Source organism: Anser anser (genome assembly GCF_964211835.1).
Source record: "Anser anser genome assembly, chromosome: 11".
Lineage (NCBI taxonomy): Eukaryota > Metazoa > Chordata > Aves > Anseriformes > Anatidae > Anser > Anser anser.
Window position 1 is genome coordinate 11060693 of NC_139732.1, and position 16957 is coordinate 11077649.

Sequence of the window (16957 nt, forward strand, 5' to 3'; positions counted from 1 at the left end):
AAGTAAGAGGGCCAGGCCCTGGGACGCTTCTGCTCCTCTGTCCTGCAGATGTGGAGCTTGCCCAGATGCCCTTAAGTCAGGGACTCATCCCCTAGGTATACCTGCGTTGGGAAGCTGCAACCCCAGGTGACTACAGCCAGCTGTTCTCATACCACGAATCTCCTGGCTGAGCCTTACAAAGATGTCACTTTCTTTGATTTCATTCCATACAAACCCTGGAATTATTTTTCTTTGGAGGCTCACAAATTACGGAAGCACAAACCACGCTGATGACCCGACCAGGACAGCTCTAGACATGATCCCGAGGCCGGCTGGCCTGGGGAGCGCTGACGGCGAGCAGGCTGCCGCTCACCTGGCCGCCCTCCTGGGGCCCCCTCCCCACATTCCCCCGGCTCCCTGGAACGAGAATCATTTCCTCCCCGGCTTTTTGCAGAGGCAAGGGCCTCGCAGACGTGGAGTTATCTCTGGAATGTGTGCAAACAAGGAGTTCCGCGGGATGTTGTTTGCCCCCCTCTCCCGGGCTGGTTTGGGAAGGGGTTAAGGCGAGTTTGTTTTGCTGGTTCCTAGCTTTGAGAATTGTCTTCCCCAGGCAGCGACCCGCTGACCCCAAGTCCCTCTGTGTGCCTTTCCCAGCAGAAAGCTGAGATTCGGGGGCCCCGGCACGCGGGAGTGGGATTTGGGGCCTCTAAGAAGAAGGAGGTGAAAGGCGAAGGTGGTCCTGGGTGGGCTTTGAGGTCCTTCCAACCCGAGCCGTTCTGTGAATAAGCAGGGGGACAAACCCCTAGAAATGATACAGGGGCTGGAACAAAATGCATCGCAGCGAGGGGCATGAAGAGCCCCGTCTGTTTGTCTAAAGAAAAGTTGAAGAAAATGCAGGTGTGCGTTCCCTGCGGCGTGTGAGCGCGGTGCTGGTGGGAGCTGCCTGGGCACCGAGGGACTTTGGGGTTTAGGATAGGTGCGGCGACCAGAAGCTAAAGCTGGATGAAATGACGCTCAGAACGTACCGAGGAAACGGTTAATTCCTCGACGTGCTGTCAGCGCCGGTGACGCACTGAGGCTGGATCCCGGCCAGCAAACGGCGCTTCGACCCGAGGACAAAGAGCTGGGCTCAGCACCGAGGTGCTCGGTGCGATGGCTTCGCCTGGTGTGTGCGAGGGGTCAAACGGGACGATTTAATGATCTCCCTTGGCCTGAAAGCTCTCTGTTCTCTTAAGGAGATAAATGAAAAAGCCCTTTCACCAAAAAGCCGGCACTCGAGGCGTGCGTGTAATGAACTCCGCCGCTTCCAGGGGAGCGGGCGGGATCCGCAGGAAGCGTGACCTTGCCGCCTGGAGGCTGCCTGGAGCTGGTGGCCATCTGCTCGGTGGCCGTGGCTCGCCTCCGTCAAGGCCACCTCTCCCCCGTGACGTTTCTCAGCTCCGCCATTAATTGTTGTGTCCCCACGCTTAAGTAACGTTCACCTCCTTGTCTCCCTCAGGGTGAAGAGGCCGAGCGGCATGAGCAGCCTCCTGGGGAAGATCGGCTCCAAAAAGCAGAAGATGAGCACGCTGGAGAAGTCTAAGCTGGACTGGGAGAACTTCAAGGAGGAGGAAGGCATCGTGGAGGAGCTGGCGATCCATAACCGAGGGAAGGACGGGTAAGAGGGGCTTTAATCCCTATGGGTGCAGGAACCCCATCGCATGCTGCGGAGTCTAGGAAACCCACGGGATTTCTTAGGAATTCATTCTAGGGTACCTAAAGCCGCTGTAGGCACTGCAGGAGGTCAGGTGAAGCCTGCCGCAGGTACGGGCAGACACCTATCGCTTTGCTCACAGCCTCGTGACTGAAGCCCAGCTGACGCAGAGCCTGGCTGTGCTTTATCTCCTCGCCTGCTAGTCGGACCAGTGCGGCGTGAACCAGTCTAGTGCAGCACTCCCAGGAGGAAACACAATTGCCTTTGCCCTGTTTTTTTGTGTTTTTTAAAAAAGCCTCAAGTTGGGAGGTGCGTTTTTTTCGTTCTGTTCTTCAAATGACGTGCTCCGGCTGCGTCTGCGCGCCGTCCTCCTGCGTAAAGACGTGTGCGAACCCGGAGCAGCTGGCAAGGGGCGGTGAAGATTACGGCTGCGCTGGGCGTCGATTGCGTGCACCAAGCAACGTTCACCCCAATGAAGTTAATGGAAGTATCGTAAAAGTAAATGGCGATGCTGTAAATAAAACAGAAAGCTAATAACGTGCACTGCAGGGAAGGATAATGCGATCACAGGTGGCGTGTACACTGCAAGCGCTTTGCTAAGCTCTGGGAACATGAAACCGCCTTAGCGGACAGCTCATAAAATGTATTTGTATCATGAGCTATTCTTTCTCTCTGTCTGCAGGAAAAACTCAGAGCTTCTGCATTCCACCAGACTTGATTTTGTGTTTCAGATAGGTGGTTTATCACTGGTGCTTTTCTCAGCTTGGTTCCGCACCCTCCCACAGCGCCCCTTCTCCTTTGGATCTGCCCGGCCCGCGCTGCTGAGTGTGGTCCTGGCTCTGGCCCTTGGCTGCTCGGGGCAGAGCAACCGCAAAGAGCCCGACCATGTCCGGCCCCTTGCAGGGACGTTCTGCCTCTCCCCCAGAGCGACTTTTCCAATCTGGAGCCAGCTCTTCAAACAGGCCTGCGGGCCTGCGTGAACATTTTGTACCGTTTCTCTTCCCCCCCCCCCCATGCGAGCAGTACAGCTCGCTGCGCTCCTGCTTGGAGGTGCCAGCGGGGCAGGTCGTGCAGGCAGGGCACCTGCTGCTTTCGGGCCCTTCTCCAGCAGCCTGCTGTCCCTCCCGGAGTGCCCTCTGCTCCTTTAAGGTAGGCTGGGATGCCTCTGCTCGCCCTTCAGCGGGGCAATCATTTACACATCTATCAAAACCGTAAGGAGTGGTTAGTAACCTTTCAACCCTGCCCTCGTCTCTGCCTTCCCACCCCTTATATCATCATCGGTCTTGAATCCGTTCCTCCCCTGCAGTGGGATCCGGGCTCGTGCTGGATCCCAGGGACCTGCCCTGGTTTTGCAAGGAAGGGCCGAAGCCGCGAGGGGAGGCAGCTGTCCCGCACTGTCGATCTTCGCTCTGATGTCTTTCCCAGCTGGACCTGGAAAGCAGCCTCCAAACTGGGCCACCTTTGTAGGGCAGCCCCAGCAGGGGAGCACCCCGCTCTGGGCACAGGCAGGACCCGATTGGGGACGGATGGAGCCTGGGAGGGGACAGAAAACAGCCCCAAAATCCTCCCAGCGCTGTCACAGGTGCCCTTGTTAGTGGGGGCAGCCCCTTCTCCCCAAAACTTTACCTCCTGTGTCTGCTGTGCGTCACAGCTGCCCCACTTCTGTGCCTGCTGAGGGTTCACTTCGCTTTGTCCCCTGCAGTGCATTTCTCTGGCCGTGGGGTAAAGCTGCTGTTCCTGCTCCAGGTGCTCCTGCTCTGTGATCCGTGTGGATGCCCCGCAGCGATGCGGGGCCATCCACCAGGCTGCCTCCTCGCTGGGGCTGGGAGAAGCGAAGGGCCAGGGGGGCTTTGCCCTCGCGCTTGCCATGCTTGTGTCGGTGCTGAGCCAAGGAGGGGGAGGAAAACTACCCCCCCAGGCACCACGACATTGTAATATACAACGGGACCCCCCCGATTTCCTTCCCCTGGCCTCTCCGAGCCTGTCCCCAGGCACGGGTCACCTCCGCGCTCGTGGGGACAACGGGAAGCGACACTCCCCTGCCTGCCTTTCCTGAGCCGGCGCGGGGCGGAGGTCTCGGCGCACGGTCCCCTCACCCTGCCAGGGGCAGGTGGCCAGGAGGAGCCCCCCCGAGGCCAGCACGCCGTCCCCGTGACACCGAGCCGGGCACCGCGGGCCGGCGGCGCTGGGCTGACCCACTTCTGTCAGCACGGCGCGGGCGGAGATGCGAGCAGGGGAGGCGGCGGGGATGCTGCCGGGGACCGGAGCGGGGACAATCAGCCACTGAAGTGCATTTGGATTAATTAATCGCGGGCTGTGGTGATGCCGAGCTTTCCCCTGGCTCTTGGTTCAGGCAGGGGCTTGGTGCCACCAGCACCAGCACTGCGGTGGCCGGCAGGGAGAAGCCAGACGCAGCAGCTCGTGCCGTCCCCGGTGCCAAGCGTAATGACCTTGTCGTGACAGCCCGGCATTGGCCGCTGTGGAACAAATGCAAAACAATTGTGATGATTCAATTACAGCTCCTGTTCTGAATTGCAATTTCACTCCCTCTGTAGGTTAATTAGCAGCACAGCCCCGGGCTATCTGTGGCAAGGGTTTGCAGCAAAGTGCATTAAAATTCGGCTGCGCAGCATTAATGAGCGGCAAGGTGCTTCGCGGGGGCGCAGGCGTGCTCGCTTTCCTCCCTGCAGCATTTAGGCGCCTCGCTGCAAGGGTGAGGCGAGTTTGGGGCTGCTCTCAGCTGCAGCAGGCTTGCTGGGTGATGCTCTTCATGTCCCTAATGCGTCTTGAGCCTGTTACCTGCTTGCACGTGGCTGTGCTGCCGTCGGTGGGTTTGGGGGGCGCTTTACTGGATCACCTGGGAGCTGGGGGCAGCATCAGAGCTCTGTCCTGCTGAGGAGCTGCCCCAAACCTTCAGGTTGGCTGTGAAGGTCATTTCTCCATCACAAAAAGAGTCCAGGAGCATGGGGTACCCCTGGGCTTCACCCCAGGACCCTTTGTCCCATACTGCTGCGAGTCCCGAGGTGCTGGTGGGGGCACCTCTCCAGCCACGGAGCCGTTGCAGCAGCCTTTTCTGCCCGTCCCCTCGGGTCCCCTTGGGTCCCCTTGGTCCCAGGCTGCGGGCGCTGCTTACAGCATCTCTGCCTCTCTCTTCCCTGCAGGTACATCGAGAGGAAAGCGTTCCTGGAGCGCGTGGATCACAGGCAGTTCGAAATCGAGCGCGACATCAGGCTGAGCAGGATGAAGCCCTGAGGGGCCAGGGACGGCTGTGGGGTCCCGCTGGCTTCTGTGCCCCAGCTGGGGGGCTGCCAGCCCCCGCCTGACCACGGGGCACGGGAACCGTTCTCTACCCAAGCCTGTACATCTCGGCAGGTTTTTCCTTTTACTGTAATGTTTGGGGAGGGTCTTTGTCAGTGGGCAGGGGGCGCTTCGAGGGTTCAGTTGCCCGGCAGGTGACAGAAGCGACCCCGTGGCACCGATCCTTTGCCACCCCTGGGATGCTGCTGGAGCCAGGGGCACGCGGACAAGCCAGGTTACGGCTCGGCTAACGTTTGTGGTGGTGAGAGAGGAGCTGCAGGAAAGGCTTCGCGGCTGCTGTGTGCGTGTGCAAGCCCTGGGATTCGGGGCTGCAGCCCTTCTCCCCGCTCTGCCAGCCCCGCAGCCTTCCCTGCCTCTCTGCGCTCTCGCCCAGACAAAGCCAAACTGTCTGTACTTGTTTGTGGGGTCTGATGGTGCTGGGGCATTTTAAGCAAGCTGATGAAGAAATCCTCCCTTGTTCGCTCCGTCGAGGAGATGGGAGCAGCTGCAGCAGGCAGGACGGGCCAGGATCTGTTCACGTGAATAAAGTATTCCATCCCGATGCTCTCGTATGCTCACAGCCTGGCTCGGGCGGGCAGCAGAAGGGAAAGAAAGTGAGGGTCATGGTTACGAGCGTGCGACCGCGGCCCTGCTCTGTGTCTGCATCTGTAGCAGCCTCGTGGTCGCAGCCATGGCTGTGGACTGGAGGCTTGGGGCTCTGGGATTAAATCCAGAACTGGGGCCAGCACAGCCCGGCCATAGCAGTGCTGCAGGAGCAAGGAAACCCGCCGAAGGCAGGGATGTTCATCGGGAAAGCTGCTTGGGAGGGCAGAGCGAGGCGCTGGGGCGTGGGGCGAGGCGGCGGGGAGCTGGAGGCCAGCAAGTGCCGTCACCTCGGCCATCCCTCCTGCGCCCCGCAGCTCCCTGTGCCGGGGCTGTGCACGTCCTCGGAGCCTGCCGGCCTTTCCCCGGGGGCTGCTGCTTGGCAGGGGCAGCCCCGGCCGCCTCCCGTGCTGTCGCTGCGCCAGGCGGAGCGCGGCACCAGCCCCGGCCTTGCCGCTGGTGCGCTTGGCCCCGTGCCGCGGCTCCGAGCCTGGGCTCAGCTCGGGGCTCACGTGTCGGCTGCTGAGTCAGCCCTCGCGCCGGGGACGCGGTGCGGGATGGACGGGAACAAAACACCACGTGCCCGGGGGAGCCGCAGCCCTTGGCGCCGTGCTATGCGCAGGATAAGCTGTTACTGAGCCGCTTAAGCGAGCCTGAAATTTGACAAAAACAAAACAAAGGGGCTGATGAAATGCTCGCATCTCCCGACGCTCACAAACTGCTCACAGTAACAGCAGGAGGGAGCTTTGTGAGGGGACAGTGAGACTGGCATGCCTGGGACATGCTCTTGGGGTGCCCCAAATCCCCGTGGGGATCCCCCCTGATGGTGCTGCAGGACAATTTGTGTCCCAGGAGCCGCAGCCACGATGGCCGTGAGCATTTTGGGGGCCCGGAGCAGCCTCCCTGCAGCACAGCCAGCCGGGTAGGAGCCGGCCCTTGCGCCAGCGAGCTTTATGGCCGCAGGGGATATCGCATGGGAATGGCAGGGGGACTTTGGAGCCCCTAAAGAAGACCAGAGGCACCTTGCCCAGCCCCGTCCCATGGCAGGCAGGCGTGTAAACTCCCAGACTGAGCAGAAATCCTTCCCATCCGACCGCCTGCCCCCAGACAGCTCCCTGCAGGCTCCCTGGCACCGATCGGGACTGACACCAGTCCCACCCATTGGCACACTGGTACTTTGGGAACCCCGGGGCCCCCCCGTTCCTGCCAGCCCCATGACGCTCCGTTTTCTCTGCTCGCTTCCCTTTGGCTGAGCGAACCTGGACGTTTTTGAGATCTTGGAAGCAACCTGACCTGCTGGAAGCGAGTGGGCTGACGGCTCCCCGCTGCGCCGGGCTGGGTCTCTGCGTGCCGCGGCCTCCGTGGCCCGTCCCCGAGCCGTCCCCACGCTGTCCCTGCCCAGGTGACGGCTGTCCCAGCCCCTCTGCTCCCCGGGGACAGCTCGGCAGGGGCTGGGACCGCCGGGGCAGGAGGGGGCAGCTCCAGCCCGGGGCTCATTTCTGGCTTCCTCCGCCAGCTCTCCCAAGCGTCCTGCGTTTTTCCTCGCTTGGATCATGTATTCCTCGCCTCTCTTTCCTGAAGACGAGGAGTGATTTACAGGGCTCCAGAAAACACAGCTTGGCTGCTTAGGAAGAGAATAAAAAAAAAGCCAACACAAAACCACTCCGCTTGCTATTTCCATCGCCCGCCTTCCCACAAAAGGGCTGGCCCCGGTGCACGGCCCTGAGCGGAGCCCTGGAGCCCCGCAGCCCACGCTCCTGCTGCATTTCCGCGCGGCCTCTGTGTCCTCCGTGGGCCGGGCCCTGCGTTTCGGCACGGAGGGCGACCAGCGCTGCCCAGCTCCCGGCCCCGGCCGCCTGAACGGGCCCCTTGTGCTCTCGGCCCCGAACAAGGCAGCGATTGTGTGCGCCTGCCCTAGCGCTCTGTTACGGGGTCCCGCGCGGGATCCATCCTGGCTCCGCATCACCACCACGGGCTGCAGAGAAATAGGAAAATGGCTTTTCTCCCCCTGGGAAAAGCTGCCAGCTCTGCCATTTGGGACCCCACTGACATCCCGGGGTCTCAGCCCTGTGGGGAAGGAGCAGGGCTGGTTTTAACCTCATGAAACGTGCTCTGCCTCTCATCCCCGCAGCTGAAAACCTGCCCAGCGCCACAGAAAGGCACGGGGATAAACCCTTGTTGTGATCCTGTTGGGTCCCGTGATATTACAAGCCAAGAGAAATGCCCTCATTATTTCCCGAATATTGAAGTCTAATAAATCCCCTACTGCCTTATAGGATTTATTTATCCATTCATTGCTAGGAGACTCAGTCCCGTGTAATCCTATTGCTGCTCCAGGAGGCGGGAGGCAGCTTTCCGAAGGACAGAGCCGCGTGCAAGCGACCAAATGCCTCTGGTCCCACTGGGGACTGCTCCAGGAGCCCCACAAGTGTCCCAGCGCCACCCCTTCCCCAGCGTCCTGGTCCCCTGGGCCTGTGCCCTGGCTTAGGTAAAGCCTGGGCTCTCCAAAACATCCCCCTGGCCCGGCCCTGCTCTTCTTGGCCCCACAGGGGTGACACCAAAATTTGGGGTCTTCCAACACCTTCCCAAGCCAGGACCCAGAGGGAAAAGCAGGAAAACCCTGCGGGCACCGCGGCAGCTTGCTCCACATGGAGCCAGCCGTACCTGCCCCTCCGGATGCGGGGAACTCCCAAAAATGACAACGGCCACATGAAAATGGCTGGAAATTTCGCCGCTGAGCTTTTCCCATGGCAACTGTCGCTGGGGCAACGCAGCATCCCCCCTCCCGAAATGCCCGGCCCTGTGTTCAGGTGCCTGCCGGGGTGGGCTGCACCACAGCCACGTGCCCCCGGTCGCTCCGTTTGGGGCCAGCGTCCCCCAGCCGCAGGACATGAATTTGGGGTGCTGAGCGGGGCGGGGGGAGGTTAAATACCCCCCCAGGCCAGGCATGGTGCTGGTGCAGCTCTGCCCCTTGCCAAAACCCACCACTGGCAGCGCGGGATGAGCTGCATCAGCTCCGCGCAACCCCAGGGCCCCCAGAACACTGCATTTTTTAATTTTCCTTTTAGCATTTAATTTTCTTTGAGGTGGGAGAAGCAGAAGGGAACCTGCCCGTGCCTGTGGCCCCCCGGGTGCTTCCCCGGCGGAGGCACGGGGCTTGCAGGAGCCTTTGCCAGCTCAGGGTGCTCCCCAGATGCGAGCAGCAATTTTGGCTCCGAAGCAACAAAAATGGCCGGGATCAAATACCGGCACAGGCCGCTTTGATCTGAGCATTGCCACAGGGAGGGGAAATTAAAAATTCCTGCTTTCTTTTAGGCACCCGTGCTGCGCCGTGAGCATCCTGCTCCGGGCACCGGCCGGGACGGGGCCACCGCGGGCAGGGCAGGGTGTCCCCGAGGGTGACACCGAGCACCCCGGGAGGGCAGGGAGCTCCCCACCCCGCGGTGCCTTCCGCAGGCGGGCTCGGCTTCGGGGAGCCGCTGCATGGGGATGCCAAGCGCCGCGAGCCGCCAGCCCCCGCCGGGAGGAAGCTGCCGACCTCCGGCTGTGGTCTGCGGGCTCGACCGCAGCCCCCGCCACCACCGGGGTTATCGCGCCCAAGCTTCCAGCCGGGATGGCCTCGGGACGGGACGCGGGTGGGAGAAGCCACGCGTGGAGGCGAGGCGCCATCGAGGCCAGCGGCCAACAAACGCTCGACGAGCCTCGAGCTGGCCCCTCACAGCCCGACCCCAAAACCCAACGGGGGACCCCAAAACCCAACGGGGGCCTCCAAAACCCAACGGGGGAGCCCAAAACCCAACGGGGGACCCGAAAACCCAACCGGGGACCCCAAAACCCAACGGGGGCCTCCAAAACCCAACGGGGGACCCCAAAGCCCAACGGGGGAGCCCAAACCCCAACGGGGGCCTCCAAAACCCAACGGGGGAGCCCAAAACCCAACGGGGGAGCCCAAAACCCAACGGGGGACCCGAAAACCCAACCGGGGACCCCAAAACCCAACGGGGGCCTCCAAAACCCAACGGGGGACCCCAAAGCCCAACGGGGGAGCCCAAAACCCAACGGGGGCCTCCAAAACCCAACGGGGGAGCCCAAACCCCAACGGGGGCCTCCAAAACCCAACGGGGGAGCCCAAAACCCAACGGGGGCTTCCAAAACCCAACCGGGGAGCCCTGCCCCAGCGGGGAGCCCGCTCCGCACCCCGCCGCGGTGCCGTACCCCCGGCGCCCTCCCCGCGCGGTCCCGCCCGCCGCGGCCGCCCCAGCGCCGCCTCCCGCCGGTGCGGGCGCAGCCCATGGGCGGAGCGGGGCCGCCGGGCCCGGGCTGGCACGGCGCTGGAATGATCCCTCCGGCGGGGCCGCCGCCGCCGCCACCACCGCCGCAGCGCCGCCCGACCGCCCGCCACAGACAGGCCCCGGCCCCGGCCTCGGCCCCGGCCTCGGCCCCGGCCCCGGCCCCGGCCCCGGCCCCGGCCCGCCGCTGCTCCGCGCTAGGGCCGCGCCGCCGGCCCCGGCCCCGCCGCTTTGTGCCGCCGCAGCGCCGCGGGGAGCGGGGAAGATGAACTACCTGGTGAGCGGGGCTGCCCCGGCCCTTCCCCCCTTCCCCTCCTCGGGCCCGGGGCGGGGGGGAGGCGTGGGGGGGGGGGGGTGGGGGAGCGGGGGCTCGGCGCGGCCCCCCCCGGCCCTGCCCGCTTGGCGTGAGCCCCCCCGGGACCCCCGGGCTCCCGGCCCCGGCGCCCGCCTGCGCCCCGAGGGCCGCGGGGATCCGGGCTCCCGACGCCCCCCGCCGCCCGCCGCGGCCGGGGCTCGAGCGCTGGGCCTGGCCCCGACGCCCAGGGGGGGAGGAAGGCGGCCGGGCTCGGGCGGTGGCACCCGGCAGCGCTCGGCCTGACATTGCCCCGGCAGCCCCCGGTCGCCCAGCGGGGCCGGCAGGGGGTTTGGGGCACGGCAGGGCGTTGCTGCCGAGCCGGGGCTCGGCTCGTCCCCCGTGGCGGGGGGACGGCGGTGGCGGAGCCGGTGCTTGATCCCCGCAGCGAGGGGGGGATTTGGGGACACGTCCAGGGGGTTCCCCTCGAGGAGGGGCGGCCTCGCTCTTGGCTGTGGCTCGGACGAGGCGCAGGCAGGCGGAGGTGCCACGGGGGCTGGCTGCGGCGGCTCTCCCCTCCCCGTGCCTCAGCTCCCCTAGCCCTGAGCGGGCTCGACGCCGCGTGCCGGCGGCAAGAAGCCCCCTGCTCTGTTCCCGGCCTCGCTTTCCCCGAGGAGGCCGCGGCAAGGAGCCTCCGAGCCCTGCCACCAGCCCTGCAGGTGCGCCCGCGCCATGGTCGTGGCACCCCCGATGTCTGCCACGGGGCCGGGCAGCGCCGTGCGCTCCGTGCCAGCGGCAAGGGGCGAGCCCTGGGTGCGTGTGCCGGGGGGCCGCTGTGTTCGCGTGCCCTCCGCTCGCTCGGCAGCCGGTGGGGAATTCTCCGGCTCTGGCTGAGTCACCGCCCTGGCACTTCCTCCCCGGCGGGAAGGGGAGGGAAAGGCAGAGGAGGTCCCCGAAACCAGGACGCACAAGGGTCCGGCCCCTTCCTAGCACCACCTCCGGGAAGGATGGGTTGAACTTGAGCGGGGAGGAAACAGCGGCTCGAGGACGGCGAGCAGCGCGAGGGGGACGCGGGAGAGCCTCGGGGTTCGGTCCCCGGTGTGCGTTGGGTGCTTGGGTGCCAAGCACCCAAGGGTGGGAGCAGGAGAGGCAGTGGCAGAGCCAGGGAGGCTTTGCAGTGCCGGGATGACTCCCGACCTGCCCTCCGCGGCTCGCGGCGGTGCCGGCTCACCCCCCCGGCGCGGGGCTCTCTTGCAGAACGTGCTGGCCAAGGCGCTGTACGACAATGTGGCCGAGTCCCCGGACGAGCTCTCCTTCCGCAAGGGCGACATCATGACGGTGCTGGAGCGCAACACACAGGGGCTGGACGGCTGGTGGCTCTGCTCCCTCCACGGCCGTCAGGGCATCGTGCCGGGGAACCGCCTCAAGATCCTGGTGGGCATGTACGACAAGAAGCAGCAGCAGCAAGCGGCCGGCACGGGGCAAGGACAGGCACCATCGCAGCCCCCGGTGCCGCAGCCCGCCCTGCCTTACCACCACCAAGGGGGCTATGTCCCGCTGTCGCCCGCCTCGCAGTACACCCCCATGCACCCTGCCTACGTGCCCCAAGGGGACAATGTCTACCTGATGCCGGTCCCTAGCAAGGGACAGCAGGGCCTCTACCCGGGCTCGGCACCCACCGGACAGTTTCCCCCGGCCCCAGCTAAGCAGTCGCCCGCCTACCCGAAGCAGACGCCGCCCCACGCCTTCCCCAGCCCCGGGCAGGAGATCTACCAGGTGCCCCCGTCCCTGAGCCAAGCGGCGGACGCGTACCCCGTGGGCTCTGCCAGCCCCCCCCAGGATATATACCAGGTCCCTCCCTCGGTGGGCCAGGCTCAAGACATCTACCAGGTGCCCCCGTCTTTGGACAGCAGGAGCTGGGAAGGGCACAAGCCCTCAGGAAAGGTAGGATGGGGGTCTGGATGCTGCCGTGGGTGGGGGTTGTGGGTTGTTTGGGATCTGTTTGCACTGTGCTCCGTGGTGGCTGGTGGACACCAGGGCTGCTGGGCTCCATGGTCAGGCTTGTCTGCCTGCTGCCATCTCTTGGACCTTGTGGAAGCATGGGCATCGTTCCCTGTGCTAGCGACAGGAGTGGGTACACCGGGGGTCCTCACTGGGGCTGGGATGCCCTGGTCGGTGCGGGTTCCTGGCACAGCTCGTAGGTCCTGCTGGTCCCTTGGTATGGGCATTATTTAGGGCACGTCCACGGAGATGGTGGGATGACCAAAATGCTGGTCGGAGAAGCCCCTCCTTGTGCTGCATCCAGGGCAGGGAGGTACCCGCGGTACCTGCCGTGCTGCTGAGATGTTTCCTCCCTCCTGGGAACACGCGCCGGCACCCGGTGCCAGCGCGTGGTGGCCGTGCCAGGACGCTCCTTCTCCCGGGGAGGGGAGCGAGGCGCTTTCGGCCGTGCCGGAGCGTGGTTTCCAGGAAGGCGGCCCTGACTCAGCCGGCGTAGAGGGGGCTGCCAAACCCCGTGACTCACGGACAGGGCACTGGCTTCTCACCCCATTGCGTGGGGCAGCGCCGGCGGCCGGCACCGGAGCATCCTGAAAGCTCCTCTGGCCACTTAGTGCCAGGAAGACCGTGGTGCCACCACGACACGGTGTCCACGGCGGGCACTGAGCCGTGGGCCGGGATCTGCCAACGCCCTCTGGGCGTTGGCAGATCCCGGCCCACGGCTCGGTGCCCGAATTAATCTCCAGGTCACCGTTGCCATTTGTACGCGGCGGCCGTGCCGGCTGGGCTTTGTCTCTAGCCGAGGCTCGCTGCTATAAATAACTGGTGATCTCATCTCCGTCCCCCCGGCGTCACCGCAGAGCGTGGTGACAGCGGCACGCTTGGCCGGGGAGCGCCCTCCCGTGGGCACCCGGTGCCGGATGGTCTCCCCGCGCAGCTCCTCACCCAGCACCCGAACGGGCTCAGGGTGATTTAGGGTGGGGGATGCAGGAGCAGGGGGAGGCTCCAGACTCAGCCCTTTCCCTCTCTCCTAGGTCCTGCTGCCCACCCGCGTGGGGCAGGTGTACGTCTACGACTCCCCCAAGGGTGAGCAGGATGAATACGATTTTCCCCGCCACCTCCACTCCTCGGGCTCCCAGGAGATCTACGACGTGCCGCCCGTCCGCGGCGGGCTCCCCAGCCAGGTCAGCCAGGAGGTGGGTCCCCTCGCGGGGGCGGTGGGTCGGGAGCGGGAGGACACGCTCCGGTACGGCGCTGGAAAATCAAACCCGTTGGCAAGCCAGGATTCCCGTCTGGATGGGCTTTGGGGCTGCTTCTGTCCTTCCCAGCAGGTCCCTGGGGGGAGTCGGGTGTTCCTCACACGCCGTTCTGTCCCCCTGCAGGTCTATGACACCCCCCCGATGGCAGTCAAGGGTCCCAACGGGCAGGACCCGGGGCAAGAAATCTACGACGTGCCCCCCAGCGTGGAGAAGAACCTGCACCAAACCGTAAGTGCCACGGGGAAAACTTTGGCACCAAAGGGGACGCGCGAGGCCAGGGGTGCCGCAGGGCTGTGTCGTGCACGTATCTTTCCACGTGCCGCTGGCACGCCCGGAGCCGGTGCTTACGTGCACCAGGGCGCAGTGAGACCCTCGGGCGAGTGCAGGGCTCGGCCTCCCTCCCACGCGCGCGGCGCTGCCGGCACGCACACGCCTGAGCGCAGCTGACGGTGCCTGTTGGTGCCCTTGCAGGTCTATGATGTGCCGCCCTCCGTCAGCAAGGACGTGCCGGATGGCCCTGTGCGGGAGGAGACCTACGATGTGCCCCCCGCCTTCGCCAAGCAGAAAGCTTTCGACCCGTCCCGCCACCCCCTCGTCCTCACGCAGCAGGAGCCCTACCTGCCGGAGGACGTCTACGACGTGCCGCCAGCGGCCGGGAAGTGCGCCCCCGAGCCCTCGCTCTCCCACGAGATCTACGATGTGCCCCCCAGCCTCAAGAAGCTGTCGTCCTTCCCCTCCCAGGAGGTGTATGATGTGCCCCGGGACCTGCACGCCGCCAGCAAGGGCTCCGTGGACACGGAGGGCGAGTACATCTACGACGTCCCGCCGCAGGTGGACCGCGAGGCCAAGGCGGCTGACGGCAAGCGGCTCTCGGCCTCCAGCACGGGCAGCACCCGCAGCAACATCTCCACGTCCTCGCTGGACGTGGTGCCTGTGAAGGAGCAGGCCAAAGGGGCTGGCAAAGAGTTCTCCCTGGACTTGGATGCTGCCATGGAGATGCTGGCCAAACTCCAGCATGGCGTCGGCGGCGCCGTCTCCTACCTCATGTCCTTCATCAGTGCCAACTGGCGCAGCGCTGAGCACATGGAGGCCAATGCTGCCAGCATCCGTGGGGCGGTGGAGGGCGTCCAGGCGGCCCTCCGGGACCTGCTGGAGTTTGCCCGGGGGGCGGTGGGCAACGCCGCCCAGGCCTCGGACCGCTCCCTCTACGCCAAGCTCAGCAAGCAGCTGCAGAAGATGGAGGAGGTGTACCAGGCCCTGGGGAGGCACAGCCAGGCGCTGGATGCGTGCCACTGGGCTCCTAACGCTTTGGTGGGTGGCAAGCCGGGCACGGACGACTTGGAGCTCTTCGTCATGTACTCACGCGGCGTGCCTGACGATACCAAGCAGCTGGCCTCCTTCCTGCACGGCAATGCCTCCCTCCTCTTCAAACGGACAAAGCAGGTGCCCGAGGGCAACGGGCACGGGCCCACGCACCCCTCCGACAAGGCCAGCAGCATCCAGTCACGGCCCCTGCCCTCCCCGCCCAAGCTGCTGGCGCAGGAGTCACCCGACGGCCCCTACGAGAACAACGAGAGCGGCTGGATGGAGGATTACGACTACGTTCACCTCCAGGTGGGCATGGGAAGGGGGCACCTGATGGTGCAAGGTGGTGTGGTGCCACCCACAGGGGGGGTTTGGCTCATGACGCGTTGGTGCGGGGTCTGGGGTAGCCCTTCTGTGGCTGTGGTGGCAATTCTGGCCGTGCACAGCCACCCCGGTCTTGTTTTCACCCTCCTGCTGTGGGAACTGGGGGCATCCCAGTGCCGGGTGGGGGGCTCCTTCCTGGTGAGGTCTGTGGTTTGCCCCCTTGTCATGCTCCTTCCTCCCCTTCAGGGCAAGGAGGAGTTTGAGAAGACCCAGAAGGAGCTGCTGGAGAAAGGCAACATCATCCGGCAGAGCAAGGACCAGCTGGAGCACCAGCAGGTAACGGGGCGGGACGGGCAGGCGGGCACCTCCGGGCATGGCTCACCAGGGACCCTGGTTTGGGGAGGGCAGCGGGGTTTGGCTCCTGCTCCTCTTGTCCCCACGGCCTCCGGTGGGGACCGTGAGCCTCTCCCATGGCTCTGTGTGGCAGCATCTGGCCCGTCTCTGATGCTGGAGAGGAGCCTGCCGTGGCCATCCTCTTCCTGGGGCTGGCACTGTCCATGTGGCAGCGTCCCCCTGGGGCACAGCCGTCACCTCGGGGCTTGGTGGCCGCCCTGCCCCGTCCTCATGCCCGTCCTCTCCGCAGCTGAAGCAGTTTGAGCGGCTGGAGCAGGAGGTGACGCGCCCCATCGACAACGACCTGTCCAACTGGAGCCCGCCCCAGCACTACGGCCCGGCGCGGGGCGGCGGGGCGCTGTGTGCCGCCGACCGCCAGCTCCTCCTCTTCTACCTGGAGCAGTGCGAGGCCAACCTCACCACGCTCACCAACGCCGTCGACGCCTTCTTCACTGCCGTCAGCACCAACCAGCCCCCCAAGATCTTCGTGGCCCACAGCAAGTTCATCATCCTCAGCGCCCACAAGCTCGTCTTCATCGGCGACACGCTGTCCCGCCAGGCCAAGGCCCAGGACGTCCGGCACAAGGTCACACACTACAGCAACCTCCTCTGCGAGATGCTCAAGGAGATCGTGGTCACCACCAAGGCGGCTGCGCTCCACTACCCCTCTCCCGCAGCCTCTAAGGACATGGTGGAGCGCGTCAAGGACCTTGCTAACAGCACGCAGCAGTTCAGGATGGTGCTGGGCCAGCTGGCGGCCATGTGATGGCCCCGGGCTGCTGCTCCCTCCCACTGTCCCCTCAACGAGAGCCCTCTGCCCGGTGGAAATGGACCTGTACATAGACACCACCACGCACTGGGGGCCCAGGGATCCACTCATCCAGAGGCGAGGGGCTGTGGCCATCATCCCCCTTCCTCTTCTTCCTCTTGAGATTGGTGTCAGAGCCACGCCCGTGATGCCAGGAGGCGGCTTCATGCCTGGTCCCTCGCTGCTCTCCTCAGCCCTTTGCTTGACTCGAGATGGCGCTGGCAGAGGGGGCTGTGCACGGTGCTTTGGGGCGATGCTGCGGCCGTGGTCTCCATCGGGGCACATCGGCCAGCGCCTGTAATGGTGTGGCAATTGCCCGTTGCAGTGGAGACAGCCCAGGGCAGGGAGCAGCGTCAGGGAGATGCGTCGTGCCATGCCCTGCGCACCAGCACCTGGCTGGGGATGTAAATAGGGAGAATATGGCTGGAGAAGGGGCGATGGGTGGGCTGGGGGCGGGAGGGGCTCGAGCCTTTGCATTTTCATGTCTCGGGTTTTGCTACCGTACCAGCTGTAACCGAAACGCGAACTGACATTGGTGCCTTCTGAACACTGGGGAAGCTTCCGAGGGTTCCCGGAGCCACGGAGTCGCAGCCCCTCCCCAGACTCAGCCCCCCGGTCCCACAGCAGCATAAAGATTTACCTAGAAACACCCGCGGTGCCTGGGTGTCTGTGTCCTCGGGGTGGAAGACGAGGATGCAGTGGAAGTTGCCGTTGCCC

The 16957-nt window shown here is 64.9% G+C and overlaps 2 protein-coding genes across 6 annotated transcripts in view; both read left to right on the forward strand.

Annotated features, from left to right (window-relative positions):
- The window catches only part of CFDP1 (craniofacial development protein 1), a 54469-nt gene extending 48938 nt beyond the window's left edge, over positions 1–5531 (forward strand). For 3 of the 4 annotated variants that reach the window (XM_083851913.1, XM_083851915.1, XM_083851916.1), the window contains 2 exons: positions 1478–1636; positions 4834–5531. In XM_083851913.1, the coding sequence (XP_083708039.1) occupies positions 1478–1636; positions 4834–4924 (250 nt within the window). In that variant the 3' untranslated portion in view covers positions 4925–5531. Of the gene's footprint in view, positions 1–1477; positions 1637–1814; positions 2009–4833 lie in introns of those variants that run through there. The other variant, XM_083851914.1, reaches the window with a different exon arrangement.
- Positions 5532–9907: 4376 nt separating this feature from the next.
- Positions 9908–16887, forward strand: BCAR1 (BCAR1 scaffold protein, Cas family member). 2 transcript variants are annotated; one of them, XM_083851880.1, is made up of 7 exons: positions 9908–10138; positions 11411–12097; positions 13186–13335; positions 13534–13638; positions 13882–15024; positions 15286–15375; positions 15683–16887. In XM_083851880.1, exons 1-7 carry the CDS (start codon positions 10127–10129, stop codon positions 16196–16198), a joined length of 2703 nt encoding a protein of 900 aa, XP_083708006.1. In that variant the 5' UTR covers positions 9908–10126; the 3' UTR covers positions 16199–16887. The 2 variants fall into 2 exon arrangements, with proteins under 2 accessions (XP_083708006.1, XP_083708005.1); XM_083851879.1 differs by having other exon boundaries at positions 9909–10138; positions 13186–13347.
- Positions 16888–16957: the final 70 nt, after the last annotated feature.